At 41.1% G+C, this 22667-nt stretch overlaps 2 protein-coding genes across 5 annotated transcripts in view; both read right to left on the bottom strand.

Moving 5' to 3' along the window:
* DPP6 (dipeptidyl peptidase like 6) overlaps window positions 1–5482 on the bottom strand; it is a 158605-nt gene extending 153123 nt beyond the window's left edge. Inside the window, exons 1-2 of the mRNA XM_031554011.1 lie at window positions 5450–5482; window positions 4616–4730 (exon numbers count right to left, since the gene is read on the bottom strand). Coding sequence (XP_031409871.1) covers window positions 4616–4730; window positions 5450–5482 — 148 coding nt within the window. The remainder of the gene's footprint in view (window positions 1–4615; window positions 4731–5449) is intronic.
* The window catches only part of LOC100543777 (sodium channel protein type 5 subunit alpha-like), a 589192-nt gene that overhangs the window by 438025 nt on the left and 128500 nt on the right, over window positions 1–22667 (bottom strand). For all 4 annotated transcript variants that reach the window (XM_019616237.1, XM_019616239.1, XM_010712352.2 and 1 more), the window contains one exon: window positions 13553–14023. In XM_019616237.1, coding sequence (XP_019471782.1) covers window positions 13553–14023 — 471 coding nt within the window. The remainder of the gene's footprint in view (window positions 1–13552; window positions 14024–22667) is intronic.

Raw genomic sequence — 22667 nt, 5'->3', positions numbered from 1 at the left:
AAAAAACCACTACTAAAAAAACTGTCTTTTCCTAAGCACAATGCCTAATGATATTTTGGTATAGATTTTTTAATCAAAACTTCTGTAGGTTAGGGTCTTCCCTTCAGCTTTGATACGTGTGTGTGTACATGCATATCTATAAACATTTGCACGTGCTAATACAAATACACACATAACTGCTAGGATGAGACCCATACAGACGCCATATGGCTGCAAGAAGTGAGCAACTGTCAATTAGGAAAGGTTCTGTCCCACACTTTTATCACTTGTATGAATAGCTTGACATTTTTCTAAGGTGGGTGGAATGGCAGGACTCACACACACAGCCACATTCCTTCCGCATAGGCAATTGCATTATTAAATGCAAGCTTTCATCAGTTACTGCTACTTTTAAGAATACTGTTCTAAAATATTCAAAGATATACAAATCATAAAACTGTTGAAGTTTTATTAGGATTTTTATAATCCTAAGAATCTTCAGAATTAGCTAGCAGTACCACACTCCCATTTTAAGCACAGTGCCAGCTGAGTGCAAAGAGCGCTGTTTCCAGTTCATGAGATAATCCTGAAGCAGGGTGAGTGTCCTATCTCCCAGAAACCCCAACCAGTAGGGATCTCAGCCTTTCTGAAGCTGAATCCACAGCTGGAAGGTTTGAATTGATTTTACAGAAGAATCTTGGAGAGATATATGAATCTTCCCCCCTGCCCCCCCAATCATTAAATACCTTAATCAGCATCTGCTCTGCTAAACAAGCCTTGTCTGTTCTCCAGTCTAACACTCACTCTTGCTTTTTCATGAGGCTGCTCTGATGTTTGCATTATGGGGAAATGGCATCTTGATGATACAAGCTGGTGATCCAGCTAACCACTTTTCTTTGTCTGAGCATGGACTGCAAGCCTGTATACTGACTGTATCCCAGACCTGCTCCAAATTACTCTCTGTATGCACCAAATGATGCTGTATAATCAATGGATATACAGATGGTGTGTGTGTGTGTGTATATATATATATATATATATATATATATATATATATGGAGCTTGACTAATATAATTTATATTGGAGTAATGAGAGAAAGTCACTCACCCTGTCCTGGGCTCGCGAGATGAACTCCAATGGAGCGGATCTCCAGAGAGATCCTTCCCCACTGGCAGTCTGCTCTCAAATGGGTCTAGGAGAGGTGCAGCCAGGCTCCACCCCTTCCTGCAGCACAGGTGATTTGCCTTCACCTGTGCTCCCGTGGCTGACTCAGTGCTCGCCTCAGGTGATCAATCAGAGGTTCAGGCCATGATTCAGCAGCCCCATACAGATGCTCAACATGTTTTAGAGCATCTCTGCATGGCATGTGTTGGTGTTGCACTGTTAAACAGGCCTTCAAACCGAAACGAAATACTAAAAGGAACAATGGTTTCCCAGCCAGGGAGAAGGCCAAGATAAATACAAGCATGAAATGCAGACATTAAATGCAAATAATATTTGTACTAGCACAGCAGTGTCAGATTAGACTCCAGTATTATCAGAAGAAAGACTTAAGTGTGAAGTATCCCCAGGAATTTCACTCTGCCCATGCCAGGCTGCACCACCTACTTGAGAGATGCAGAAAAGAGGATTTTTTTCCAACATCACTCTCACTGTTGGCAGCAGCTCCCAATCAACATCCACAAATCTGCTATGCCTCCTTACTTCCACGTCCTAGCCCTTCCTAGGCTCATAGCTAAAATATCCATCACTTTATTTTCTGGAAACCAAAAGATAAACATTTCTCAAGCCAATGAACTATTCTAGGGCAGGTAGATGCAGATTCTGCATCTCCTTTTGGAGAGGCTCCTTTATCTTCCCCTCTCCTACCTTTCTGGGAAGTGCTATCTGCAGTCAGTACTAGCAGTGACTGTGCTTGTGACATTTGCCAAGCCAGCCTCAATGTCTCACTTAGCAGTGCCTGTGAAATGAGCCACTTGTTAACCCTGTGCCATCGCATGTCCTTGGAACAAGCTCCAGGGCCAGCGGCCCAAAGAAGACTGATCTCAACTGCTGCCAAGCCACAGCAGCAACCTAAGCTATCAGATTTTACCCTTGGCAGAGCCTCACCATGAAGCAGTTTGTATCCGTAATAAAAACAGAAGCAGTACTGAGCTCAGAGTTTTGTATTTGCATGCAGGGGACAGTTCAGAAACACCAATAAGGAATAAACCAACCCGAATTCCATTTTGCTATATCAGAAATCCCCAAAAATGTGGTTTGAAATTTTGGCATGTAAATTCACTTGGCACTTTCATCAGTTTTAAACAGAGACACTTTCAAAGGAGCTGCTTGGAACTCTTGTTAAATATGTGCTAATTAATACCTGGGTGATTTATTTGTATACATGTGTGTACACAGAAATACAAAATGTCTTTGTATGTGCACATACCAAGAACACATAACTACACATGACTTTTACTTAGTTCTGAGTGCATGCACTTCATATTCCCAGTTCATATCATATAAAATAGAAGGTAATCATAAGAACTCAGTTACTTTTTTTTCCCTAAGAGAACATTAACAACACAGTCTCAATGCTCAGTACACCTTTTCTGTATCACCACTTACCTGGACAATAGTACTGTAGTATCTATAGTCAAAACAGTCATTAATGGATATATAAAAATACATATATATAAATCATGAGTCATCTCCTCTATGGAGAAGGATGAGTAATGCTCAGAAGTCCTAAATGAGGTCTATGGTAGAGTTCAGAACTGAAACCAGAGTACTAAATCCTCATTAGATACTATTCTGACTATCTTTATAGGCTTTCTTATTACAGGTGTTCATGTGGAAGGAATGAGTCATGACTCAGACTGTACTTAGGGTATTTGTGCTGCTCCCCACATATCCACCTACATGGGATCCTGCTCTTTATGGAAGCTGTACCTGTGCTCTCACCTGTGCAGTGAGAGCCACTGAGAGCATCATGAAGTCCAAAGGTGAGGGTTTAGCAATCTTTGCTTCAGCATTCATTTTTGAAAAGCCAGGGATTAAACTTCCATAAAGTAGGAGGTAATGTTTCCATAACCAATGGGTACCTAATGGACCATTTATCACAGCAAGTAAGTGAATACAGACCACAGGCCATGCCTTAAAATGCCTCACAGATGAACTGCATGATCCAAAGATGTTAATCTGAACCCTAGCAAAAGCAGTTTAAAGAATGATTCTTAATTACGTTTAACCTTAATTAATTTAATTACTTAATTATTCTGGTGTGACCATGTGCTGCTTGTGTTTACATTAACAAATTCCAGATAACATGAAATAAACTGAACATAGCATATCGTTAAGTAATTAAAAGGACACCTCAGTGATTGTTTCACTCATTTTCCAGTTAATTATATGAAGTCCTGTGTTTCTCTGCTTGTCCTCTTACAGCAGGACTATTGGATAAGAATGGTGTCAGGGAAGATGGGCCAGAACTGCATGTCAGTTCACATGCCACGAGCTCCTGGAAATTTCTGCCTTGCAGTTCCCATCTCAATTTTCCTCTTCGCCAACTTGATCTCTTCCATTTCCTATAGTTTCATTTCTCCTTTGTTGCCTTTCATCTATTCCATCTGTGCTTGCATGACTCATCCAATGAGGAGATCCTTTTCTTCTCCTATGCACCCCTCTACAGGTGACCTTCTACCTTACTCTATGTTTTGTAGCTCCTAACCCTTTCAACACTGTGTTCTATGTTTTTTTTATCTCATTTGTTTGTCCTTTCATATTTAGATCACAAGCTTCTCAGAGCAGCAAAAGCACATTATTTCCTCCATTAAGAAGTCATAGAAATTTCAAGAGCTGTATAAATACATAATAATCAATAATCATAATGATATCACATTAAGATTCAAACCTATAACCTCAGCAGCTACTGCAAGAGAAGTAATTAATAAAGATTCCATGTACAGAACTGTGCTGAAGCTCTGTAACAAGATTAACTTAAAGAATTTCTTATAGGGAAGTTACTAATTATCTATTGGAGTTAAGAGTTATCTAGCATATACTTATCTGGAATTGCTTTGTAAAGCTGAAACACCATGGTCTGATCTGAAAATCAGTACAGTGAAAGGATTTAGGTGCCTACACACAGGTATTCAATGCCATGGTAGATGCTCCTCGGTATGCACTGAATTGGTGGTTGCAGTTCCACGTGGGCATGGACTTCAGGAAGTGCCATGTCCTAACTGAGTGCCCCACATCAATGTCTCAGGTGCCCTGTACCTCTAAAACAACACTTGCAACCTGTGCTGAAGGAACCAAGTTTCTCATGCTGGTACCTTCAGCTTATCAAAGGCCAATTTCTTACCTACCCTTATTAAGTCTGAATGAAGAGCTTTCCAGTAACTTTCAGATGACTTTTAAAATACGATACTAGAGAGGAATACAGCAGCGGTCTTGATCTTTGAATCAAAATGTAAAACTCTAAACCAATCTGCTTACAAACGGTATTGAACTCAGCATCTCATCACGCTAAAGAACTCCAAGGATGATTCCTTAGATGCTGCCTTTGCAGTCAGCCTGCGGTCTTTTTATTCTTGGAAGTGTAAAATTATAGAAGAAACAGAACGAAAATGAGTTAAAGGTGATAAATACCTGGTGTCAGGAGTATAACAGAGGTGACAATCAGGGAGCAGATAACGAGAATAACAAGTAAGGCAATTGCAATTCCTTTCCAGTTTCTTTGTGGAGGATTACTCCCCACCAGCTCCTAGAAATATTAAAGGAAAGCAAATGTTTAGAAAAGGCACTGAAAGACAGAAACAAACTGCAGAAAGTGAAGAGCAAAGTATTCCTGCACAACCACAGCACGTGGCCATGGTCAGCCAAGCAGGTAAGCCAAGTACAGTTCATGATATTGTAATACGTTGTGGTGTCAATATAATTCCTTCTAAATCAGGTGATGTGATAAACAAGTGCACTGTACCCACAGGATGCTCAGGCATTGCCTGCCTACACCGATCTTGCTTATCAAAGACCAATTTCCTACCCATCCTTATTAAGTCTGAATGAAGAGCTTTCCAGTAACTTTCAGATGACTTTTAAAATAAGATACTAGAGAGGAATACAGGGAGATAAATAATTCACAGGGGCACGTATGGAGATAAAAATCAATGAAAATATCTCCATGGTGACCTTTTTTGCCTTCTGAGAAAACATCACATCCACTCAAACCACCTCTCCTCCATTCCTATGATGTTAGGGCTAAGGACACGAAGACAGGCATCATGTCTAGCACACCCATTGTATTTACTCACATCTTTTGCTGGATTTTCCTTTATCACTGCACACTAAAAGTGAATTCATTCGCGCATGAAGCAGCTACAGTATGAAGCATCCATGCTCTCCACTTTCCTAGAAAGCTGACTTCCCTCCAAAGATCAGACCTCAGAGCCTGAACGACTCTAAAAGCTCAACCTCCACGCTGACCTCTCTAATTGTCATGGTTTCATGGTTTGTCATCGATATGCTGATGGGTCCATGGGTCTCTTCGCCCACTTGTCAGGGAACCCAACTGAATCGTGACACTAATTTAGGATTCTTGCTCATTTCCTAAATTATGAAGTATAATTTCGGAATTTTCTAATATAAACCTCCTGGTACCTGTTCAGAGCCTTTTCTTGCTCCTCTCCCCCTCCCCAAGGAACACAAAAAGCCTTGTAATAGAGTAAGGTTTTCTGTGATCCAGAGAGCTTATTTCCAACTTTTTTAGCAACCTCTTCCCTCCTTGCTTTCTTCTCAGCTGTACTTGGCTTTTTATTTGAAATGAAAAGTAATTAGAAGGAATAAATTTATAGAGAAATCTGAAAAGTAGGTCAGGGTCCTTGAGAAACGTAATTTTGCCACCAAGCAAACAGAATGTAAATACTTGCATTTTTATAGCATCTTCATCCTAGGTACCTTTACAAATATAAATTCATTTCATCATAGGACAGAACACCTTCACTGGGAAAGTATTTTGGACTCCATTTCAGAGAGTGCAAATAAACCCAGGAAAAAAATCCAGGTGTTGTTAGAAAGGGGCAGAAATACTCTTCTTTCCACCGCAGGGCATGGGGTGACACAATAGGGTGATGGGAGAAATGGGAAAAGCAGCTGAAAAACCACAGTGCTTCTGTACAGCCACTGCAAAACCTGCCTGTGCCTGAAGGACATACAGAGGGAAGTGCAGGCAGCTCTACAGGACTGAGGGAAACACTCCCTGGAAAGAAACTAACCAGCTCCCCAGTGTAAGTTTTAAAGTTGAGAGAACTACTTCATGGGTTTGAATTAGATCTACAGACCCAGATCTACCAACCACAAAGTTTCCCCATTCATGCATGCTCTCAAGCTTTCAATGTATTGACACTTCCATTTAATCTGTTATCATATCAAAACTCCATTAATTGTTCAGTCATTCTACCAATACTGGAGCAAAAGCACAGCAACTAAGACTGGGAATTTCTAAGACATCATGAAAACTATTCACCAACAAAACTTCGGGATTTAATACACGGCGATGAAGCAGAAGGAATGTTTTCATTTTGCTTTCAAAACATCATCAGAAATTTTTCCCTGATAAAAAGCAAGAGGAGATAAATGACATTTCAAATAAAGGCAAACAGCTTTATTCAGGACAGGCCTGGACAACAGCTTTGTTGTTCTCAGTCACTTGAAGTCTCTTCTAATGGAATTACTTACAGGACATCAGAACACAATGCCATACAAACCAGCACCCATGTCTTGGGTCTTTCCTACCTTTATTTCTCTTGATTCACAGAATCATAGAATCATAAAGGTTGGAAAGACCAATAGGATCATCTAGTCCAACCATCAACCCATGCCTGTGACCACTTCAGAACAGTGCCACCAACAGAACCTCCACATTTCCTGAACACCTCGAGGGATGGTTAACACCCCCACCACGCTGGGCAGAATGTTCCAATGCATCATCACTCTTATTGAGAATAATTTTTTTCCAAATATCCAACCTGAACCTCCCCAGTACAACTTAAGGCCATTACCTCTTGTCATTTCAAAGGGTTACTGTGACCATCTTTCACCTCCAAGATATTGCAGTCTTACTACTGTTCCCTGGTTCCCCATGTCTTTGGCTACAAGCTCCCATCTCTTAAAAAGGAGCACCTGCAAGCACACATCAGCTGTTTATATTGCTCAAGTAAGCTTCTGTGTGGGTTCCAGAAGCCAGGAATGTGCTTAATTAAGCCCTAGGCAGCTGTGGATTTAAGCAGATAAGAAGCACTCCTGAAGTGGCGTCCCAAAGGGTTTGTTTCCAGTGTGCAGCACAAAGGTCTGATTTGCCCATTACTGAAAGATTCTATATCCAAACTTAACAGTGAACTACAGCTGTTAATTCTGAAGTTATTACTTTGTCTTCAATGCTGAAATCTGAGTATAAACCAAGCACGCATAGTTTCTGCCTCAACCAAACGACCCACCTAAAAACAGGATAGGAGATGTCAAAACAAAGCCGCTCTATGTGAATCACCTGCCCTCTGCTTCTTAGGAAGAATTCACACAAAGCCTATACATATGACCTCTGCAAGCGAGTCTGTCAGCCTCTTTTTTCTCCTTTTTCCCTTATCCATTTCCATTCCCTTCTATCTCTTACATAAAACCTTAATTGCTTCTGGATTAGGGAAGTAAAACAGATGTTACCACAGCTTTTAAAGTAAGCACCCTCCATTGATGCTGCGTATTACAAACTGTAAATGTTATCACTCTCATCTTCATTTATGATTGAAAAATAATACTACCCACCTGTGAACCTGACTTGAAAGCCATAAATCCAGACATATACAGTATTTTAAGACTCTAAAATATGGATTTGTGGTGACATATTTTCCTCCCTGTGAAAGAATCATTGCACTGACACGATGAAGGCAGGATGTGCTCTGATCCAAGATGCTGTCAACAAAATTATTTCTGGCATAGTTATTTGAAACCTGTCAAAAGTCTGCCTGCTTGGTGGCAATATTACAATAATAGATTTTTGAGACAAGAACTCAGTCACAACTTTGATCTTTGTTTTCAACAGCTATGTCAATACTGTTCAATGAGAGAAGGACACTGCAGACATCATAATCAAAGAATGAGAGAACCATAGACTGGCTCGGGTTGGAAGGCACCTCAAAGATCATGAATCTCCAACCCACTCGCCACAGGCAGAGCTACCAACTTCCATATCTAATGCTAGACCAGGCTCAGGACCCCATCCAACCTGGCCTTGAACACCTTCAGGGATGGGGCATCCACAACCTCTTTGGGCAGCCTGTTCCAGCACCTCACCACTCTCGTAGTAAAGAACTTTACCCTGCATTCAACCTAAATCTTCTCTCCCTCAACTTAAAACTATTTCCCCTTGTCCTGCCATTATCTACTCTTCTAAAGGACTGACATCACTTGACAAGCACTGGTATTACCAAATAATGCTATATATGTTGGGCCAAAATCCCTAAAGTGTCAAGACTGCCATAGAGGGCAGGTCATGGTGGGCCTTTGAGTACTTTTCAACATGGAGTTGTCACTTCTGTGCTTAAAGAAAAGTAACTGAGAGTATGTCCTATCTGCTGTCACGCACCTACAGACCATTCAGAATACATAAACTGATCTACATCTGCTGGAAATCCCAGTGGCATTGCTACAGGTGCAGACAGGAGACTCAGTTCTCCTCTCAGTTATGCCAATGTAAATCAGAAAGGATACAATAAAACAAAAAGTAACTGTATGAAACAAAAGCCTGCCTAAGAATATTATGGGCTTAGGGGAGATTGGATGGGGTTTATAGAAAACCTTTTGTATGTTTTCCATACCTGCCATTCTTGCAAGTGCTTTCGCAAGCTCTGCTCCTTGAACCTTTGATTTGCTTCCCTATTTTAACTAAATAACCTGAGCACAGCCCAAAATGCTACACTCAAACAGAGTAAACAAAGAAATCGTGTTGGCACACAGTTAATTCAGGTGTATTCTACCTACTATTTGTGCTCTATTACCCTGGATTATAACTGTTCCCTGATGACACAGTATGGTGAGTGCAACGTACATGGCGAGCCAGCCCCCAAGTTTCCAAGCACAGCCCAGAATAAATACACTGTTCAAGAAATAAACACTTTCATCCCTGGCAAGAACTCCTATGACCTTCAGTGGAAAAATAATCTTGTCATTAATTAGCTCTTCGTAACACAAAACTGCTGTAGATTATGACTGCTGAATAATACTACAAACAAGATGAAGAGTTGTTAGTCCATATCAATAGATTATTAACCTTGCCTTGCAAAAACAAAATAGTAATTGCAATGATAATGGCAGCAAACTGTTAGTGTAGAAGTGGTTACAGTAGGAGGTTTCCTGAGACCACTGTTGTATTGCTGACTGATAACACACTACCTTAGCTCACACTCCCCCATGTCTGGATTCTCTGCTGCCCTCCTGCCTTGAATTTAGGATGGAGGCTCTTCCTGGGCAGGAATAATTTTTGGTACCCTGCCTGGCAGAGCGCAGGCCTCAATCACTAAAGAACTTAGAGAATATCATAATACAGGTAAACAATAATAAGCAAATAATTGCATCTTTATCTCCGAATTCAAGCCAAATTGCTTTTGCTGGGGCTTTTTATTTCCTTTCCTCTTCTTCTGTACAGCAAACTCCACTGTTGAGATGCTAAAGGTGACACTTCAGAGACCTCAGTGAGAGGAAGAAAAACCTGGTCTGCTTTTACAAATGAGGCATGACACACATGTGGGCTTTCCTGCACAAGTCCAGTAGAATGAGTAAGGGGGGATGAAAAATGAAACTGTTATGCTTTTCTTCACATTCCACTGATAAAGTTAAACACAGTGTTACTTTTAAATTTACCAGAAAAGTCTGTAAAAAAATCTAAATACTGTAGTATCTGGAATTCCTTGCTGTGCTGTTCCTGTAGAAATGGATATTTAATAACTTCCCATCATTTTTTATGAGTACTGTGATGAAATGATTTTGGATTCCTTCCAAACCTAACAGCACTGGAAGATTAATTTAGCATCTTTCAATTTTGAACTGGCATCTCACATGACTTTTGTACCCAAGCATAGTAATCACATCACAACACTCTCTTAGCACTTCATCATGCACGAATAAACAGATATTCTACAGATATGCACAAATACTACTAATCTAAGTATTCCCCATTTTCCCTAGTGCTTAGGGACAGAGAGACAAAGAGGTATTTCCAAAGGAAATTAGAAACTGGGAATGTGAACTCTGAAGCATAGAATCATAGAATGGTGTGGTTTGGAAGGGATCTTAAAGATCACCCACTTCCAACCCCATGTCACGGGCTGGCTGCTCCCCACAGGATCAGGCTGTCCAGGGCCCCATCCAACCTGGCCTTGAGCACCTCCAGGGATGTGGCAATCATCACCCTAAGATATCTCATTGGGATATCAGAGTTTTGTGGTTTTGCCTGAGACCAACCTCTCTATAGCTTCTTAGTCATGATGGATGAGTCAGGAGTGACGTGAGCACGCAATGACCAGAATATGGCCCAGGACCTTCAGCTGACAGAGAAAATATGAAGGGCATGTAAGAACTGTGTAGATTCACCTAGCCTTGTGCTTGAGAGGCATGCAGTGCATGTAACCTTCTCTTTATACATTACTTTTTGCCTTCTATCCCATGCAATTGCACCAAAAGTGACATGCATTTGAAGAAAGGCAATATTGCCAAAGGGCTGCCAAATTCCAGGTCAGCCCACAACTATGAAATGAAGCAGGGTACATTTTCTTCTCCCAAGCAGTAAATATAAATGCACATTCTCTTTGTACATGCTAAAATATTTAAATATGTAAAAATATGGATTATAATTAGGGGAAAGTTAGAATAGATTTGAATGTTTAACATACCCTTGGTAGATCTTGTTTCAATTCTGCATGATGTCCTCTACACAAAAAGATACTTCACCATAATTGTGCCCTTTCAGTGTAATCACGTAATTTTTGCTTTTTTTTAATGTTGTTCTTCCTTTGTGAGCTCTAAAAGAAAGAGCTCACAAAGCTCTGAGGTGAGGGCCTCTGCAGAGATGAGGCTCACAGGATTGAGGCTCCCAACAGACAGCAGGAAATTTTAACCCTCTGTGCCCCACAAGGCTGCCCTTGACACAAAGTTTAACACATCAGAACGCCTGCAGCGCGACACCCAAGGAACTGAGGCTTAAACAGCTGTAATCACAGAATCATAGAATCACTTGAGTTGGAAGAGACCTTTAAAGGTCATCTAGTCCAAACCCCCTACAATGAACAGGAACATCAACAACTCAATCAGGTTGCTCAAAGCCCAGTCCAAATAATTTATTCTGTGGGAATATATGTGTTGATCAAGGGGATTTTTCATTGGGTAAGAGATCTTTGGAATGGGCATCACCATAAATGACAATTCTTTGAATGACTCAGGATATGCTTTCCCATAGCCCTTCTTCATATTGAGACACTTACAGCTGTGCAACTTTATTAGTGTTTTGTAGGAATGCAAATGCAAAGCTCATCATGCAATTATCTTGCCCACTGCTGAGTTTCCTCCTATTTTTATTTATTTATCGTGCCAATGTATTTTGAGCCTTTGAGTTGGAATTCTCTCACATGCAGACATTTTCGCCTTTAGGAATTTGACAAAAGTGAGTTCTGGATATCTGAACGCGCTTCGTGTTGGAACCATTTCAGCAGTAGACCATTAATGCCTGTGCTCAAAGGCTGACCATCTATTTGGGTCTTTGCAGTGGGGAACAGCAATGACCTACGGCTGCTGCTTATCAAAGCCTACAAAACACTAATGAGAAAGCCATTCAGTGTACTTCTCAACTCCTTTCCTTCAATTTCCATGCTTCCTGCTACTGTTTGCTAGCCACTGTGAACAGTGCTTTTTATCCTGAGGAAGGGAAAATACAGTTCTGAAACATACACATGTACATACGCATACACAAATGCACTTCCAGGCCTCCTGGGCACTCGTGCAAAGTTTTAACAAAGTTTTACTCTGCACTGTGAAGGAAGAAGCTAAGAAATTTTAAGACTGTGATCCTTTGTCATGCGTAGTGGTTGTAGCAGAAAGGTGAGCATAAAAAATTCCCCCCCAAAAAAGAAAAAGTGTCCTGAATTAAACTTATTTATACATTATTACACATTTATACTGCTTAGTATTGGCAGGTTGTCTCATACTAAGGCATTCTACTATATTCAAACCTCAGTTTTCAAGTTACTCTGCTTGTAAGTTTAACGTACGCAAGGTTGGGAGTAGCAAAAGTCTTCAGAGAGAAAACAGATATTATCCCTAGTCAGCCTTATGCCCAAAATGTTTTCACATATTCCTGTTTTATGTTCAACTAAAAGAGGGAAGCGATGGACAGGACCTCTATAGAGCTTTATCACTGAGCACACAATTGCCCCACAAAAAGCCCAAACAACATAGCAACTATGTCTCCAACACAGACCATTTCCAGAAGTATATTCTTTAAAATGAGATGAACTATTCCCTAAAAGTGTTTGCCAAAATTTCTCACCTCTTTTCTTGCAATCTAGACATCTGTTCAGACAGTGGGGCAATTCTCTGACCCTTTGCCCTTCCAGCTCCCCATGGGCTGGCCAATGCCTAAGACCAGCCAGCGAGCAGAAGCACTGAAAAGACTTCCACAATGAAAACTGATGGTTAACAGCTAATTTGTGTCTGCCTCCCTTGCACTGAGTATTCCTTAGGGACTTTTTTTAGGACAGCCCTTCTCTAAGGACTCTTTTTCTTCAGATCTTGCTTTTACTCAACTAGGAAATCGAGGATTCCTCCTGACAACTCAATCCACTGGCATTAGAGGATGCTGGATCAAGGCTGAAGGGAATGGAAAACATTAACTAGATTAGGTACATGGAGCAAGAGCAGCAGTTGTTAAGAAAGGAAATAAAGATGTTCCCCATTTTTCACCAACAATTCAAAGCACACGGAATTTTTCAGCCATTACTACTGAGTGCCCTTGGGAATAATACAATCTGAAATGCCACAGCAAAGAATAGGCAAATAACTCTTTTTCCTGCCTAAATGCATACAGTTACATATCTTCTCACTCTCTCTGTCACACTGTCACATCAGCAGCTACCTAGTTTTATTTAAGAGAACTATCCACCCATCCTGTTACACAAATTTAACCAAGCTATTCCCTGGTAAAGCACACTGAGAAAATTCCCTATCACAGACAACTTAAGACTCATTCTGTACCATTCCCATGATTCAGTTGAAAGGAAAAACAGGCTCCTGTGTGAGAAATGGTTTAATTGCTCTTGTTAGAAGAATTAGCCTAGACAAGCACAAAGAACACAAAGAAAGGGAATGTCTCTTTTTGGAGACCGACTTTTGCTCTTGGATATGCAGGTGTAACTTATTCTGAAGTTACTAACATATCAAAGGCAGGATAAGGCCATTACACATCTGCATCATGAGCAATGGATCCACAGCAAGGGTAGGAACTAAGGAAATCTTAGTAAGATGTAACTAAAAAACACTCTCGTTGCCTACCTGCTCCATTTCTGTAAACGTGCTCTGCTCCTCATCTTCCTCCTCAATATCAGACTCTCCCACGGCAATAGGAACGCAAATTGACAGGTCAGGATTGGTCATGAAGTCATCATTGTCTGTAATTCCTAGGTGCTTCTCCATGTTTTTATTCATCCCATCCTCAGTGTGGTTCTCTTTGTGATTCTCCATGTCTTTGCCAAGCTCAGCAGTTGGGTGACTGTTGACACAGTTGTTAAGGGCACCTGTATTCTGGGCAGCAAGTTTCATCATTGCCTTCTTTTCAGCTGTTGTCTTGGGATGCCGGAGGACATTGCAGCAAAAATCCCACGTTGTGTGTTTCACATACTGAAGACCCCTGTTGATCCGAGCAAAGGCAAGCTGCAGGTTGTTCATCTCTCCATCCTCATCTGGTGCCGAAAGGTTGTCAGCACTGAAAGAGCTAAGCAGCAAGGCAAGGAACAGGTTGAGCACCTGAAACAAAGTTAAGAGCAAATCAGTGACCCTGAAAGGTGGAGGGCAAGTGTTTGGTCGTGGACGAGGGAGGGTTTGAGTCTTTTCTGTGCTTCAGTAATATCACCAGCATTTGTGGAATTGCCTCTAATTACAGGTGGTTTCAGTAGAAATAAAGCTCTGCAGACTTCTCCAAAAACATTAATTTCAGGAGGAGAAGTTTGGCACGGGCAATTAAACACATTGATATTCTCTTTCCCTGTCTATTATCCAAAAAGATAAAAAAGGTAAAGCTCAGAAACAGAATACAAGATGAAATTTTCACTGGAAGGTATCTAATGTAAATATTCTCATAACTGGTGGTATCATGAATGTCCTTTCATTGCTAATATTACATGTTGGAGAAAATCGCTAATAGCAACAATTACTGACATCCAGAAAAGTACTGCTTACATGTACAAAAATTATAGGAAGAATGTACTCAGGACTCTTGATTTTTACTCACTGTGAATATTATTATTTCTATATCACAGTGATATAATGGTACACATACGCATAGCACTTCACCCTAATAACATATTTGGAAAATGTTTTAAACATTTTATGTATTTTCATGGATAATCGATTTGAATAGCCTCTTGGCCTTGAAGAAAACCTCTTGCAACTGTGAATTAACACCCAAGAGAACATACAGTTTCAAAACATTTGCCCTGCAGACAAAAAGAAGCCAACACACCCAGAATTAATGTGGCTGAAATTGAAAAAGGCTCATTCTGCAAGCAGGCTTGGTCATGGAAATGACTGAGAGATTTGGATTGGACGTAAGGAAAAAGATTTTTACCATAAGGACAGCGAGCTACAGGTTGCCCAGAGAGGTGGTGGATGTTTTGTCCTTGGAGCCATCCAAGGTCAGGCTGGATGGGGCTCTGAGCACCTGATGGAGCTGTGGGTGTCCCTGTTCATTCCAGAGAAGTTGGACCAGATGGCTTCTAAGGGTCCCTTCTAACTCAAACAATTATACAACTCTATAATCAGTAAAATACCATCTGAAGATATCCACACATGTATGGTAAATTGAACCAGAGACCATAAACTGGCTTCCTCTTGCTCCTGCAACTTCATAACTGCCTACCTCTGCTTGCATTGAATTTCAAGATTAGATACAACTACATGTTTCAGGAACATATTTGATGATTTACAGATCTTCTCACCTTCTAAAGCTTTTTTTTTTTTTTCCCTCCCCTAATAAATACATTTAAATCCAATGAATAAAACCAGTTTCTTCTTGAAGGCCATCCCCAGTAATACATCCTTCTGACTGATTACCAGCTGCTGCACATGGGTCATTATTCCTGCCTATGATCCAAGAGAATGAAGAACAGCTTCCGGACTACATAGGTGAGAAGCTCACACTGGAGAGAGATGTCTACGATGATGGGATGATGCAGAGCTGACTCAAACCAATATCAGCTAAAATATATTCACTCTAAATAACAGGTATCAAACTGCCTGCTATCAACTCAGCTGCTGCCTGAGCAAGGCTGATGGATGCAGTCCGTAGCACTGCAAGGGAGAGTTCAGCATTGCAGCCCTTCTGCTGTTGTAGCAATAAAAGGGATATTTGTGAAGATATTCCTTCTGTGATCTCTTAATGCCACCAGAACTACTTGCAAGTCCCCTGACTTCTCACTATCTTAATATGTTTTATATTGATAAAGTCTGCTAGCCTGCCATATGCAGTATAAAAAGTACTTCTATTTATCTGGCCCTACCAAAAAGGCACAAGCTTTTGCTGTCCCCTTCCAAACCTTTCTTTCAAATACTTGGAATACATGAGCTGGAATTTTGCAGACGAGCCTGGTCTTAATCACTCCAGTGACACTTTATTCGAAGTGTCCTGTCAGGACTGTTTCATAACGTACTCACTGCAATCACTATGATTATAAATGAAAGCAGTCAGTAGCGCTGCAGACGCCCATGTCCATTACAAACTACAGAATAAAGTAATGCCTTTCTGAGCGCAGCCTTGATCAAAAGTAAAGTGAGATTAAAGCTAATTGTTTCTTAGTTGGTCCGTCACATTGGAGTGTTGCTGACAGCTTGTGTGGATCTCCTCTTTATCACCGCCGTTGTTTGGTACAAATCAGGATTTCAACTCATGCCCATTCGGATGTATTGTGAGCAATGTTCTCCAACAGGTCGTTGAGAACCAGAGCACTGGCAATTGGCTACAATGCCAAAAAGAAGGAGCCCATCAACAAATGAGTTACTGGCACAATCGTGTCATCTATTTTCAAGCAAATTTGATAGAGTTATACGAGCTCTCAGAGATAACCAGTTTTCAACAAATATCCTGGAAATGAGCCCTTGGGCAGAGGTAATATCCAGGTCATTAATACAGACACAGCTTAGAACAAGCCATACGTGTATCTTCTCAGCAGCAACTTAGTGAGGTGTGAAGGAGTGTGAAGACAGGAGACTGAGAAACACTGACCTAAAGTCTTCTGCACAGTGTGGTTTCAATTAAGTTACTTTAATAAAGGTGTATATTGATGTTTGAGGCCATCCGAGACGTTCAGAACAAGAGATGACTACACTCCTAAAGCTGCCTCTGTCATCCAAGCAGGGCATGATGGGGTGTTACAGCAGACACCAGGCTAACGATGTTCAAGGACACGAACTGCCTCCAGGCTCCAGAACCAAAGTTAGGTGGTCTAATGGGGCATCTAAGCCCCATTTCAATCAAGAAAGGTTCACAGAATAGTCAACAGAGCCTAACCAAACAGAGGTGACCACACTAGGGGCTGCCTGTATGTAGGTAGACATCTAGTGCCAACTGACCCTAGCATGCCCAAGTCATCCCAGGCAACTTATGCATACAGTAACTTGGGCTGATGTTACATAATTTTAATGAGAGCCTAGCCAGACTGGATACTCGACAGTATCCCCAGTGGTGCCACACAGAACTGAGTCAAGTCACACATCTCCACACACTGTTATGGGAGCTGGAATCCCTTCCTCAAACACAAAAACTCCACACAAGCACCCAAATATTGAAATCTGAATTTCATCGTCTACTTAGTTCTACTGCATGCAGAATAACTTTTTGGAAATGCCTTGCTTTACTTTTCTGTATTTATTTCTAATGTTCAACTACAGTTACGTTAGTCTATTCAGATACACTTGCAGGTATATATAAAATAGGTGGTAACATACTTAGTATTGTTATTTACCATGGATTATCAAGGCAGTGCCATGTGCTTCCCAGAAATGGATCTGACATTTTGCACAAAGAGCTATTTGCACTTCATGCTTTCAGCCAAAAATAAATCTCAAATCACTCCCTCTTTCCCTCATGAGCAGGTAACCTCAGAGGTGTATTGTAGGGTGTTCAAACAGAGTAAACTGCTGCATAAGCATTTTATGTTTACTTATTCCCATTTCACTGTACACCACATTTTCTAGAAAAATACATGCTCAACCCATGACACATCATATTTTCTGTAAAAGGTTACTAATAATATCCAGTCTTCCTGGTTGCTAACGCAATGCTTTCAGTTTAAGTAAAAGCAAACTAAAGACAAATCTAGGTTTCAAAAGCAATGGTAGATTTGCACATCCATCAAGACCCCCTCAAAAAGGGATCTTCTTTCCAGTGACATAAAAAATCCAGTCTCTGAAAGCAGGTCACTTTTTTGGTCACTTTGAGGTTAGAAATCAAATGATGCATAGACTCAAAGAAACCCCAAGTCCTTTAGCATAATGATGTTAAGCATTTACCCTAATGGCAATAAATAGGTCATGCTTTCATGGGCACTTTTAATGCCTTTCCAATGCTAGGGGCTCTGGTTATGCAGGATCAAATTCATCCAGCCTAATGTTGGGTACTTCCCTGAGAAGTACCTCTGGAGCAGTTTTCATAGCATCATAAAATCATGAAGGTTGGAAAAGACCTCTAAGATCATCCAGTCCAACTGCCAACCCATCCCCACCAATGACCACATCCCTCAGTGCTACATCTCCACGGTTCTTCAACACCTCCAGGGATGGTGACCTGACCAACACAGCTTAATTTCAGGTGACACCTTCTGATCTAAACCCTCTTTAAAAACATCTGTATGCAAAGCCTGATGCCAGAGCAAAAGTGTGTGACTACTGCCTCATTTTTCTTCCTTTCTTATATTTACCTTGACTTGGCAAAAACGGAAGGCTGTAAATCTTTATGTATTTAACCTTCCATGTACCATTCAGTCAAACAATGTGCAGCCCCTGCAATCCCCTGTGCTCCTGTGTATTGATTCAGCAATGCATTCACTGCCCTGCATTCTGACTGGGATCCCTGAGACACAGAGCATTTGGCACCTTGCTCAGCGCAGCACTGAATACAGGCTAAAATATCACTGCTAAGTCTAAGGCCACTTTCCAGATTTAAAATTATTCTGTTTTTCATTAAACTAGGATCAAGAACAATGTTGCACCTGCACAAACCTAATGGTAGGGTTAAACCAAGGCCTTCAAGCTGATGGTCTTCTTTGATTGCAGTTTATCTGATAGGAGCTCACCTCCCTGGCTTCTCCTGTAATGAGATCTTCCCTGATGCACACTGCCAACAAAACGAGGCAGCTTCATTTTCAAACCTCAGTCCTTTTCTGTGCATGAGGCTTAATCAAACTTTTACACTGTGCAGCAACTGCAGACAGATATTCTCATCTGCCTGGGTCACACTGAACAGATCCCAGCAGGCTGAAGCCAGAGATGGTACCTTTGCAGTGGAGGAGATTCACAAATCAGAGTAATCCAGGAACTGCTCTCAAGAGCAATTCTTAGAATCATAAAACCATTGTGGTTGGAAAAGACACTAAAATATCTAGTCCAACTGTCAACCCATCGCCACCATGCCCACCATATCTTCTTTCTTTGTAACTGAAGATGTGTATTGTCTTTTGCAAAGCAAGAGATGGAGGATAGGGAGGACAGCTGAGGGCGGCTATAAGAACTGATATCACCTGAGGGTGCTTCCATGTGGAAGAAAAAATAGATAAGCATTTTCTTCTATGTCAACAGGGTCCACAGCAGAAAACACGCTGAAACAGTGAATTCTGTCATTAAAAAAAGCAACAACAACAACAACAAGAAACAAAAGAACATTTAAAACAAATTGTATCCCTGGGGCAGCATATTGTCACTGCTGTCACTCAGCTGTATGGATATGCCTTATTAGAGCAGCATGGTGAGGTACCCAATGGGATCGTGACTACTCACCTGGTACATCTTCTGGATACAACAGGACCTGTACACTTCAACCTACCCAAAACCACTTCTCCAGCAGTGTATATTGGCACAAATCAGCAGGAAGAGCTGCAGACATTTTGTGACCAATATGAAAAACTGATTTCCTTCCTTCCTATTTCCTGATGGCAGTGGACATTTCCACTGCTCTTTCATCAGTACAGGAAGGGAAGATGCTGTTCTCCCTTTGGAGATCTTAGCAAGCCTTGTACAATATTGTACTTTGTAGCAATTACTTTTTGTTCACCATAGTAAAATCCAAGAAGATGCAAAAGAAAATTGCTCATAAAGAGCCTTTTTCTGCATCAAGAAAGTATGAGACCTAAGCTTAACCCAGAGACCTACAGCAATAGGTCATCTAGTCCACCTCCATGCTACTGGAGGATTATTTATTTCCGTGGAAGTACATTTTCCAATCTTTTGTACTTTTTCATCCTAGGGCAAAGTTTATCAAAGAAAGAATATATTTGCAAAAAGCAATTTATATGATCAGTTATTTTCTATATTCCGCTTTCTATTATTTCAGCTGTTTGTGCTGGATAAGAAGCTTATATCCTCCCAGACCAGCTTCTCTTTATCCCATATTCAATTCATAATCCTTGGCCTGTGATATCTTAGTTCCTTGTTGTCAAAATGATCATGATACCACAAGTATGGCACGAGGCCCATCTGGCCTGGGACAGGCAGGAGGCAACACTGTTGGAGAAGAATGGATCTCCTTTTTGTTTCTTGCCTAAGATCAGCCAGGAAAATACGTGGAAATGAGGGTATTGATTTCACAGAATCAAGAATCGTAGGATTGTTTGAGTTGGAAGGGACCCTTAAAGGTCATTTAGAATCATCTGGTTCAACTACCCAGCAACGAACAAGGACGCTTATAGCCTGTAGTCAGTTATTGCCTGTCAAAGGCTTACAGGCAAGTTGCTTCTAGTCCATACTATTAAACAAGCCTGTGCTCAACGTGTCTTGCTGTAAAACTGATGTCTGCACAGGTGAGGTGAAATGAAGGGGCAGAAATGCCTTTGCTCCCCACTGACTGTGAAGAATATGAAGAGTGGCTGACATGGGAGTAGCTACCTGCATGGTGGACTCTAGAAATTGGGTGAGATGAATGGCTTCCCTCAGCTCATCACCATTTTGATGGTATTCACCATGAGGCTAATAAAAGTTTTGCTGACTATCTTCCATTTGGGGTACTGCCATTATACTTCCCTGCAGTGCCAGTGGCCTCTTTTATGCCTAATTGCCTTTTTAAGTGGTATGAGGCAGAGCAGCAATGCTGGATGACAGCTGTGCTCACCCATGCTCAATGGTGTTTGCATGGGTGGAGAGAACGGCCACCCTATTCCTCTTAAGGCTTGAAGGAGTATGTATAATTAATTGGCCAGATTCCTCAGTGCTGTTCTCAACACTTTACATGGGAATAAATCTGCTTGAGTAATGGAAGGGCAGATTAGGCCCATTAATTACACTCCACAGCACCTTTGTGTCACATAAGTTTTTTGAGGTCATTTTAAACTGCCATTAATCCCTCTCTGTTTTCAGGGCAGATATAAAGCCAGGTAGACACAAGGGCATGTTAGACTTGACATCTGAGAGCAGCAACAGGCAAAGGCCACCACGTGAAAACTGCTCTAATTGCAGACATAGTGACCCTCAAGATGGAAATCCTCCTCAAAGTGGGATTCTGAGTTGGGAGGAATTATTTCCTACATTGCCACATGTTTTTAATCTGCTAACCACTCATGTGGGTATAAATCTGCACCAAACCATATCACTCCAAGCACCAGTCAAGAATTAATGAATTAAATCTAGAGGTCTTCTTCACTGACAGACTTCCAGTGTTTTTTGAAGGTAAGCCCCTATTAATCTCAGAAGACAAATCTCTGGAAACTACGTGCCCCTTGATCTGAAAATATTTGCCTCCAAGGCTGATTTGGTAAAGTTGAGCAGAGACAGATAATTTCTCGTCCACTGCTAAAGCTAAAGCATAAAACAAACACATTCCCACAGATTTTTAATCAAATATCACAACAGCACTAGTTTACCAGCAAAGAAAAAGCTCCACCAGGGCTGCTGAGGACTTCTCAAACCAGTCCAGGCAGACAAAAAGTGCTATAGAATAGCCTAGTCACAAACTTCTCCCAGAATGACAACTGGAGTTGGACCTGACAATCATCACGAGTCCTTCCCAACTGAGGATATTCTGTTGTTCTATGATTCTGTGAACTGTGGCCAAGGTGCTAAAGGCTCAACATACCCCCAAAGCCTTAAGGAAGTCAGAGAAAGTTTAATGATTACATGTCACAAGACTACAGCTACTTTTGAGCTAAGGGGAAATGTTTTCAAGCTTAAAGAGGTAGATGTAGGTTAGATATAAGGAAAAAGTCTTCTATGGTGAGGGTGGTGAGGCACTGGAACAGAGATGTGTTGATGCCCCATCCCAGGAGACTTTCAAGGTGAGGATGGCTCAGGCCCTGGGCAACTTGATTTAGCATGCCCCTGTTCATTGCAAGGGAGTTGGACTAAATGAACTTCAAAGGTCCATTCCAACTCCAAGAATTCTGTGATTCTAAGTACAAAGAGAAATGTTCTGCATTGGAAGAATGGAGTTCAACAAAGAGGTAACTCCCATTTAAACATAGCAGAATACATCTGGGGAAAGGTAAGTCATGGAGAACCAAGAAGAGAAAAGCAGAGCTGGCAGCAGAATAATAAACTAAAAAGCCAGTGATACTGGCTACACGAAGGAATGGCTTCCCTGGAGCCAGTCTATTACACTAAAGTAAAAGCAATATGAGGGTAGGCCCAGAGACTAGGAAATTAAATCAGAAAGTCAAGAAATAATAATTATTAGCTTCTTTTATTTAAACAAGGAAGGGAGCAATTTATTTTAAAATGTTATTTTCTAGACTGTTCCTCAAGCTTGACATTAAAATTTTGATATTACACTTTCCTATGAAGTGAAGTGTGAAAAAGATGTCTTCTTTCTGGAGATATTCAAAACTCGCCTGGACACATTCCTGTGCAATCTACTGGAGGGAACTGCTTTAGCAGTTGGACTGGATAATCTCCAGAGGTCCCTTCCACCCCCTAAAATTCTGTGATGCTGTGATTTAGTGAATTTGGGGTCTGAGCAGGATCTGACTTTTCATTTTGCAATTGCAGATTCCTGGGAGGGCAAAACAGAGACAGAGTTGCCTCCCAGCCAGGAGAGTTATGATTTTTATTAATCATTTGGCATTCTGGAAACTCCCACCTGCAAATAAGAAAGCAGGGGAGGCTGGTGCCAGCTGCATACCCGTAAGGAAGGCCCCTCTACATCTGCAAATAGGAGTGAGGGCAGAGAGGTGCTGATATGCATGCCTTGTTCTAA

The sequence above is a fragment of the Meleagris gallopavo genome, chromosome 6, assembly GCF_000146605.3.
Source record: "Meleagris gallopavo isolate NT-WF06-2002-E0010 breed Aviagen turkey brand Nicholas breeding stock chromosome 6, Turkey_5.1, whole genome shotgun sequence".
Lineage (NCBI taxonomy): Eukaryota > Metazoa > Chordata > Aves > Galliformes > Phasianidae > Meleagris > Meleagris gallopavo.
This window is presented reverse-complemented; position numbering and strand designations above follow the sequence as displayed.